General features: G+C 56.8%; 1 protein-coding gene across 1 annotated transcript; it reads left to right on the top strand.

The window, feature by feature from the left end:
* The first annotated feature begins 1,157 nt into the window (after nucleotides 1-1,157).
* SP9 (Sp9 transcription factor) lies at nucleotides 1,158-3,993 on the top strand. Its single transcript, XM_066189914.1, has 2 exons — nucleotides 1,158-1,269; nucleotides 1,983-3,993. The coding sequence occupies exons 1-2, from the start codon at nucleotides 1,249-1,251 to the stop codon at nucleotides 3,336-3,338; spliced, it is 1,377 nt and encodes a 458-aa protein (XP_066046011.1). The 5' UTR covers nucleotides 1,158-1,248; the 3' UTR covers nucleotides 3,339-3,993.
* Nucleotides 3,994-9,542: the final 5,549 nt, after the last annotated feature.

Genomic DNA, 9,542 nt, shown 5'->3' with positions numbered 1-9,542 from the left:
CGCGGGCACAGTACGGGCAAGTTCTAGCCAATTACTTAAGAAGCCTCCAATAATTACAAATCAAAGGGACTAGCTTGCAAGACATTGAGGAGCCGAGGTTTGGACTTACATTTCGCACATGCAGAGAGCAGGTAAAGTCTCTGTCGCTCACTGGGTGCGTGGAGTGTGCACAGTGCAGAGGCCACAGGCAAGTGATAGGGAGGCTTATTCCAGCAGCGCCCTAGCACTGCTAGGAGGGAGCAAGCCTTCTGCCATTAGCAGCACTGCTTCCACGGGAGTATATGAGGCTTGAAAAACGTGCTGCGGGCTGCGAATTTGACTTTCAAAGTGTTTTGCTGACGATTATTCTGTAAAATAATATCCTCTACCTTAAGCGACAGGATGTCAAATGCCCCTCATCCACTCTCCCGCCCTGGTACAAGAGCAGAGAGATGGATGCCTGACGGTACCCTGCCTTTGGAATTTTTTGGCACTTTATATAACCACAAAGCCTCCTCTGTTCCTTTCGCAATGAAAGAAATACGTTGTGGACGAAATCACTTCTGGCATTTAGTAAAGAAAACAAACGAACGAAAAATCTAACGTGTTTTCACAGAATGTCATTAGGCGCTGTTAGGTTATTTGTATCCAACACGGACAGCTCCCACATGGCCTGAAAAGGAGGCAAAGGGCCTGTTGAATAAAAGCGACGCAGGTATGGTTTACGGGCCGCGAGGATCGCAGGTGACTACACCAGCAGCGGGGCACCGGACACCTCCCGCACAGTTTACAGGAGACGGCGGAGCGGCGTCAGGCGTGACACCAGCCCTCCGCCGGCGCTGACCTCGCTCTCGACTCCTGCCCTGTGCGGCCGGCCCCGCTCCCCCGGCGGGCAGGCGGTGCGGGGCCGGCGGGAGCCGCGGCCCGGCGGGAGGCGCGGCCCGGGGCGCCGGGGCCGGCGGTAATTGCGGCGCGGCCGCCGCGGGCCGGAGCGGGGAGTTTTCTCTCCGCGCGCTGACTGGCACGCGCCCCGCGCCCCGGCGCCGGCACCTCCGCGCAGCCTGATTGGCTGCCGGGCCGCTCCGGGCCGCTCCGCCCGCGCCCTCATTGGGCGAGCGCCGCCGCCAGCGGTACTTCAAAGCGGGCGCTGCCCGCACTTAGGCAGAGTTTGGCCCCGCCGCGCCGGAGTGTCCTTAGTGCCGCCGGGCAGCGCGGGGCGCTCACCGAGCGCCGTCCCCTCCGCCCCACCGCCCAGCCCACGGACGTGCTATGGCTACGTCTATCCTCGGGGTAAGTGGCACCGCGCGCTTCCTCGCGGCTTCCCCCTGGAAAAACTGTCGTTGCCGCCGCGTCGTGGCTTGCCCCTTGCGCAAATCGCGTGGACCCGCGGACGGGACGTGATCCCGGCCCGCCTCGGGGGATTTCATTGCGGGCTGCGCATCGGGCTGCTCCCAAAGAGTTTAGCCTGAAAACTGGCTGGGCCGGAGAGAAGCCGCGCTGCTTCTGCTTTCTTTTGTTTAGTTGTCGGTTTGGAATTTTTTTGTTTGTTTTTTAACTCGAACTACGCTCGATTTCCAAAGATTTTCGCCGGCCCGGCGTTGCACGAGGCGACAGTCGGAAGGCTCCGCACACTGCTCGCCTTGCTGCCGTGTCTTTTTTTCCGTCGCTTCTGTACGGTTGCTCGAGGAGACGCCGCATTTCGTTCCCACGGGATTTTTGGTTTAACGGCGGCACGCTCGAGCAGTCCTCTCGGAACACGCGTGTCGCTTGTCCCCGTCGGGACCCGCTTGCGATGTAAATCTCTCGGGCGACGACACCGGTCCCTGGCGGAAAACGAGTTGTGCCGAGCGTGACAGGGCTGGAGCCGTCCTCTAAAATAAGAGAAAACTTTTCCGCGGTACCGCTCGTTGCGCCGCGGTTCTACCCGCGCTGCCGTGTCCCCGCGGGAGCCTGGCGAGGTGGTAAGAGTTAGGCTGACGGGCCGGCTTTGTCTCTTCCCGCAGGAAGAGCCGAGATTTGGAACGACTCCCCTGGCCATGCTGGCCGCCACCTGCAACAAGATCGGCAACACTAGTCCCCTGACCACCCTGCCCGAGTCTAGCGCCTTCGCCAAAGGGGGCTTCCACCCTTGGAAACGCTCCACCTCCAGCTGCAACCTGGGCTCCAGCCTCTCGGGCTTCACGGTGGCCACGAGTAGGGGTTCCAACGGACTGGCCAGTGGCACGGGCACCGCCAACAGCGCCTTCTGCCTGGCTTCCACCTCGCCCACTTCCTCGGCCTTCAGCAGCGACTACGGCGGCCTCTTCTCCAACTCGGCGGCGGCGGCGGGCGTGTCCCCGCAGGAGCCCGGCGGGCAGTCGGCCTTCATCTCCAAAGTGCACAGCTCGGCGGCCGAGAGCCTCTACCCGCGGGTGGGCATGGCGCACCCCTACGAGTCCTGGTACAAATCGGGCTTCCACTCCACGCTCTCGGCGGGCGAGGTGGCCAACGGAGCGGCCTCCTCCTGGTGGGATGTGCACACCAACCCGGGCTCCTGGCTCGAGGTGCAGAACCCGGCGGGGGGGCTGCAGAGCTCGCTGCACTCGGGCGCCCCCCAGGCCTCGTTGCACTCCCAACTGGGCACCTACAACCCCGACTTCAGCTCCCTCACCCACTCCGCCTTCAGCTCCACCGGCCTGGGCTCCACGGCCGCCTCGCACCTGCTCTCCACCAGCCAGCACCTGCTCACCCAGGAGGGCTTCAAGCCCGTGCTGCCCTCCTACACGGACTCCAGCGCGGCGGTGGCGGCGGCCAGCGCCATGATCTCGGGCGCCGCCGCCGCCGCCGCCGGGGGCGGCTCGGCCCGCTCCGCCCGCCGCTACTCGGGCCGCGCCACCTGCGACTGCCCCAACTGCCAGGAGGCCGAGCGGCTGGGGCCGGCGGGGGCCAGCCTGCGGCGCAAGGGGCTGCACAGCTGCCACATCCCCGGCTGCGGCAAGGTGTACGGCAAGACCTCGCACCTGAAGGCGCACCTGCGCTGGCACACGGGCGAGCGACCCTTCGTCTGCAACTGGCTCTTCTGCGGGAAGCGCTTCACCCGCTCCGACGAGCTGCAGCGGCACCTGCGGACTCACACGGGCGAGAAGCGCTTCGCCTGTCCCGTCTGCAACAAGCGCTTCATGCGAAGCGACCACCTGAGCAAACACATCAAAACGCACAACGGGGGCGGCGGGGGCAAAAAGGGCAGCGACAGCGACACGGACGCCAGCAACCTGGAAACGCCGCGCTCCGAGTCCCCCGACCTCATCCTGCACGAGGGGGTGGGCGCCGCCGCCCGCGGACCGGGCAAGGAACCTACCGCGGGGCCCGGCGACTCCTAGGGGCAGCGCCGCCGGAGCCGCTCGGACTGTGCCCCGCGCCGGCCGGAGGGACGCCAGCCGCCCCGCCACCGACGGCGGCCCGGGCCGCAGCGGGGGCGGGCCGGAGGACGGCGGGGCCGGAGAGGCGCGGCCCCCGTCCCGCCCGGCCACTAGGTACCGAGTGACACTTTCTTCCGTTTCCCTTTTCTCTTTCTGTTGGAAGGCAAGCATCCTAAGAGAGGCTTAAGGTGAGAAATACAGCTACAAGTCTGAGACGGTCCCTCTGTATCTCATAAACATCTGTATAAATAGGGTTCAAAAAGAAGAAAAACAGAAAAAAAAAAAGAAAAAAAAAAAGAAATCCAGATCGTGTTCCCTTATTTTTCTTGTAAATGTTGATCTGATAGGGGGTTTGGGGAATTTTTTTTTAATTGGTGAATTCCTGAAATTCAGGGAGGTTTTGGGGTTCTGATTATTATTTTTTTTATTTTAAATTTCTGATGCACTTTGTGGAAGTCAGTATATATGTAAAAGATATTTAAAATGTTGAGTTAAACACTTCACTCAAATACACGTAAGTTAAGGTCTCTTAAAGAAATTAAATGCGTTTATCTGTATGGAAAAAAAAATCTTGACATATTTTCATTTTGGTATTATTAAAGGACTCTGAACAATATACTCACGGGTTTGTTCTTCTTCGTGTCCCCTCCGTCCCCCCTGCCTAGTCCTCGCTGGGGTCACTTTTTTAGTGGGAGCCCTCGCACCCCTTTCCATCGTCCTTACAGTCACTGTGACTAAAAATACAGCCAGCAATGATATAGCTGGGAGGGGATGGGACCGGCCCCTGAGTCAGGCGCACTGAACCACTCTGCTCGCTCTTTTCAAACCGCCTTTGCTTTGATTTACTTTTAAAAAAAACCCAAACAAACCAAAAACAAACAAACAAAAAACCCACACAAATTTTAACCGAATCCGAGTCCTGCTACAGCCGGAAACCATGCTGAGTACCTAAGTGTCTTTGGTGAAACTGTCCCCAAAATCGAGTGAAGGCAAACTGTGCTGAGGAACTATTTATTTAATTTTAAAAGCCTTCAGCGCCACAAGGCTGCCTAGGCTGGGAGGTGATCTCGGGGGAATAAATCGCTAGAGTCAATACTCCGGAAAAGACATTTCATGCCTAAATGAAAATCTTGTTAAATGTTATTAATTTTGACTTAGAGCACACAGCAGCCCCCTGTGCCTTGTATTCCCTTATTAGGGATTCATGTCTTATCAAATATCTAATTAATCTCCTAGACATCATTTGTTCTGGCCAACTTTATCTCAGCTGGTCCACGGGGAAAACTCCGAATATTCTCGGTGACAAAGCTCCCTTGAAGATCCTTTTAATTGTCCAAATTAACTGCACCAAATTTGCATGTCAAACGGTAAAGGGCAACCTAAGATAAAATGTAAACGTTTTAAAAGCCCCAAACTAAGCACTTGATTTGATAACTAGGCTTTTTAATGTTATGGAAGACAACTGCTCCTTTCCTTTTCAAAGACAGTTGATCTATGCAAATAGTGAATTGGAAATGCTTATGTCCCCATGCAGTCAAATGGTCCTTGCATGTTATTTGAATATCAGTGGCTTTGCTATTGAAAAGGTTCAAGGATGCTCTCTGACTTCTTTGTGATTACTCAGTGCAGCGTCTTATTCTGAAGAAAAAAAACTCAGGAATAATTAAAGGCTGGGCTAAGGCCTGGGAACACATTTGGGACAGGAATCTCATTTAGACAGGCTCTTTCAAAATAAGGCACAGTTAAATTGACCAGAAGGCAATTATTGAAATGAAAATTATTTTCACTCCCTTTGTCTCCTGACCACCAACCTAACAGCCACAGTATTTTTTTAAAGGCAAATTGTTAAATGAGATAATTGTGTTATTAAAAAAAAAAAAAAGAAAAAAAAAAAAGGAGGGTGAGGAAAAAAAAAGTTAATTTACTCTGGCCGGTACAGATTGGATGAATACAAATATTTTAATCCTCCATAAAACAGAGAATGCAAATAGCATCGGGAAACGGATTCTGCTGTCGGCCACCAACTGGAATAAAGACGTTGCGTTAAAGAAAATACATCTGCCGTGAATACTAATAACCGCGTCCCACCTCCTCCGCGCCACTGTTGCACAAAAGCGGCCGGGCAGCGCCGACACCGCCTGTGCCCTGGGGCGGCGGCGGGAGCCCGGCGGGCCGTTCCGAGGGCCGGGGGAAGGGAGCCTCCCGGGACAGGCACTTCGCATCACAGCTGCCGACAGCACCTTCTCCAAGAGCCGCTCCGGAATTTTCCCGGCCAAAAGCATCCCGGCAAAAGGTGTCTCTCCTCCCGCCCCCGGCCGGGCGCCGGCAGGTTTCCCGGCGGGCAGGGAAGGGGAGCGAGCGGTAACACACAGAGCGGGCCGGGCGGCGGGACCCGGCTCTCCTCCCCGCTGGGCGGCCTGGGGGCTGCGCAGGAATGCACCCGCGCGGGGTGCTGGGCAGAAGTCAGCTTTGTTTTCGATTTATAATAAAACACATCAAAGGACACCATCCAGGTCCAGTTTCTGCCAGGCCGGGGTTACAATTCTCAGCTCAGTGATCAAGGACCTTTTTGCATTGCCTTTGCCCCTTCGGGTCAGAAAACGTCCATCACTTACAGACTCCCCAGAAACGAGGAAGGGAGCAGCTCCGGGCCGCAGAGCCGGTTCGTTTAACCAAGAAAATAGAAAGCGTGTCACCTCTTTTGAAAATAAATGACACCATTCTTTCGTAAATGTTGGAGATAATTATATGGTCTGGGGAACTTCTACACACACACACACACACACACACACACAAAAAAAAAAAAAACCAAAAAACACCACACCAAAAAAACCCTTAAGAACAAATGGTGTGAGAACAGAAAAATAAATCTGATTTCGGTCTTTGAATCCGTAGTTTACCTCTTTAGTAAGAGGACGCTAACCCGAGAGCGGGAGAGCACCGAGAACAAGAGGGGTGCCCTCTCGGGCTCCGGCGGGAAGGGAGGCACGGGGGAAGCCGGGCTCCCCACCGCCTTGGCCCCGCTCGCCCCGGGCTTGCCCGCGAGCTGAGCCTAGCTCCCATTTACATCCCGGTCCAGTTATCGCTGCCCATTCCCACATCTCGCGGACAGCAACTTCAACCCTGCTCCGGGAGCCCGTCAAAACACGGCAAACAACCAGTCAGCAACGGCAACCACCACAGACGGAAGAAGGTAAAACGCCAGGAAAAATTATCTACTAAATGTCATTCGATCGCCAGGTCCCCCGCTCGCAGGAAGCGAGTCCCTTGCCCCCCGCGGCGAGTTACAGACCCAATGGCTCGTTTTACACTTAAAAGGTAACATTAATGTTTTTGTTCTAATGAGACAACATATAAACACCCGATCTCGTGCCTGGACAGCTTCTTAATTGCGTCTTTTAATTCAAATGGAAACTTTATCTGCGGGAGCTGTAATTTATTTGCAGCCATTATCTATCTCTTGGCCAGGATCTTTTCCCACCCTTCCAAAACGCAGATGAAGGGAAGCTAACAGACAGCCCGCCCCTTTGAGTAATTGGTGTGCTAAGTGTTTATTTTAAGTGAGAACAATTTAGCTACAAATCTCCTCAAGGAATAACATCCTTCACCCATTACAAAAAGGAGAAGAGGAACAAGACCGAGCCCGCACACCGGGACGCTCCCGGCGCGGGGCTGCACGGCGGCTGCCGGGCGCCACCTAGAGGCGCTCGCTCGGCGGGCGCGGGCTGGGGGCGCGGCCGGGGCGCCCGCGGGGGCGGCGGCGCCGCGCGGGCCGGGTCGCGGCGAGGAGCCGGCGGCGGGAGCGAGGGGGGGCCGGGCCGCGGCGGGGCCGGGGAGGGCCCCTGGGAGCGGGCGAGCTAGCGCGAACTTCTCCGGGAGACGGCGGGGCGCGACGGGCCCGCCGCGACCGCACGCACACGCAGCTCGGGGCAGCCGGCCCGGCCTCGCCGCTCCCCGGGCCGCCAACCGGAGGGGCGGCCGAGCCCCCGACTATCACCGCTCCGCAGCCTCCGCGCGGCCCCGCGGGCGGCCCCGCACCTGCGGCCGGGCGCGGCTCCCGGCGGGCACCCGCCGGCGGGCCCCGGGCGCGGCTCTGCCGCCGCCGCCGCCTCGGCGCCGCTGTTGTTCCACAAACGCGCGGCAGCGCTGCTCCCGAGATGTGCTAATTGGTACCTGGCTGGCAGGGCGCGGGGTCCCTGTCCGCTCCCCGGCACAAAGTAGGCTGCTAGAAAATTTGAAATTGCCTTTCAGCCTAAAGCTGCCTTACCTGAATGTCATAATTACAGTAATTATGTACATCCAAATTACATGCTAATTAAATTAGAATCAAATCGTTCTAAATCGAAATCAAATGAGGTAGCGAGAATTAATCAATGACAACAACATAAATAGAGAGCTTGCTTCAGGGATATTTATTGTACCGATCCGAGCAGGAGCCCCATCTGGGAGTCACCCGTCTATTTACTTTCACAGTAGCAATAATTTATTGCTCGGCGTTAATTCTAAGTCGGGCGGCACACCCGAAAAGCGGCCCAGGACCCCTCGCCCGAAGCTCCCCGCCTCCCTGCCCACCCCGAGAGCCGCCCGAGGGATCCGGGAGCCCAGCTCGCTCCGTCCCGACGCAGCCCCAAGCCCCCGGGCTAAGCAGCAGAAGAGCGCCCGGCAGAGCCGCCGGCCCCCGCTCCGACGCCGGGAAGTCCCAGCCACGGGTCCTGCCCTCCCCGCCAGGCCGAGGGAACCACCTCACGGGGCCGTGGCCCCCGCCGCCCAGCCCCGTAGAAGGCTAACCCTACCCCGCGGCTCTTACGAAAATAAATAAATAAATAGATAAATAAATAAATAAATAACGGAATAACGATCTCGCCAGAGCTGCTCTTACCTCCATCCGCGGAGCGACAGCACCTCCTGCCGGGGCCCGCCGGCTCTGCCGAGCGCCGCGCTCGGCCCGGGGCGGCGGCGCCCCATGTCCCCGCGGGCCGGGGCGGGGCCGGGCGCGCGCAGCCGCCCCGCGCCGCGGGCGGTGCCGAGGGGCCCGTGAGGGCAGCGGGCAGACGCCGCCCCGGGGCCGCCCCGCCCCGCCGGCCCGTCGCTGCCCGGAGCGCTCCGGCCGGGCCGCCCGGCGGCGAGTGCCGTCCCACCCTCCCGCAGCCGCCCCCTAGGGCCCCCAGGGTCGCTTCCGTACCGGTGAGCGGACACAAACTGGCCTAAGGAAGGTACCGGGAACTGTGAGAGACTGCCTGCACGGCCACACCAACCTTCCCCTGGCAGGATGCGTGGCTTGCTCCAAAGCTCTTCCACATGTAGTCTAAGACAGATACATCCAAAATATCATGACTTTTCTGCTAGTCTCTTCCTATGCGAAAAGGCAGGATACGCTGTTGAACTAAATGGAAAGGAGTAAAGTGCAGAGCCCACAAAAGAGCTGTGGATGTAGAGCTATCCACTCTTCTTCAGGTGGGAGTCAATTGCATTGTAGTTGACAGGATTCCTGAGCCAAACACAAAACAACTGGAGAGACCCTTCTCTGGGATGGAGGCACCTTCCAGTTAGTCCTATCTTTCCTGCTGCACTTAACACAAAAATGTTCTACCAGAATATGCCTTTTCCCCTATCATATTACTCTGTCCTCTCTTACACAGAGGTTTTGTTTAGATTGCTAAAACAGGCATTTTTGCAGTCTCCTCCTGTTCTTTCTAAATCAGAACTTCCACACATCAATATAGGGGGGCTGACTCTACTGCAGGGGCTCTTTAACTCCCAGCTACTTCAGCAAGAATGCCCAGAGCAACGTAATGCAGACACATTGAAAAGGTGACATCTCTTAATGGTTCACCCTTTCAAACTCTTCACATGCACTTAAACGATAAAGCCAGGTCACTTTCACCCTGTATTATTATACTCTGTGCAGTCCTGAAAATCTTCTGAGTGAAGTGGAAGTGGACTGGTAATAAAAGATAGTCCTGTTTGTCCTGTGAGTGAGGAGAGGAAGAAAGTTGCTGGAATACTGAGCACAGTGACTCTGTTTCACGTGTCCACTAATGAATGTACTTCCATCTGCCAACTTGAAAGAGCAGAGAAGCCTTTCCTTTGCAATAAAAACCTTGTGAAGTGTTGCCTTATGCATTTGTACTGACTCAGAACTCTGAAGAAGATGGCAATTACTGG

The sequence above is a fragment of the Chamaea fasciata genome, unplaced genomic scaffold (genome assembly GCF_029207755.1).
Source record: "Chamaea fasciata isolate MVZ Bird 193981 ecotype frontalis unplaced genomic scaffold, bChaFas1.0.hap1 SCAF_8, whole genome shotgun sequence".
Lineage (NCBI taxonomy): Eukaryota > Metazoa > Chordata > Aves > Passeriformes > Sylviidae > Chamaea > Chamaea fasciata.
The sequence above is the reverse complement of the archived record's forward strand: the minus strand, read 5'-3'. Positions and strand labels throughout refer to the sequence as shown.

Coding starts and splice junctions, on each gene's coding strand:
- SP9 (XM_066189914.1), top strand. CDS start 1,249: ATGGCTACGTCTATCCTCGGG. Junction 1,270..1,982: donor TGGCTACGTCTATCCTCGGG/GTAAGTGGCACC, acceptor CTCTTCCCGCAG/GAAGAGCCGAGATTTGGAAC.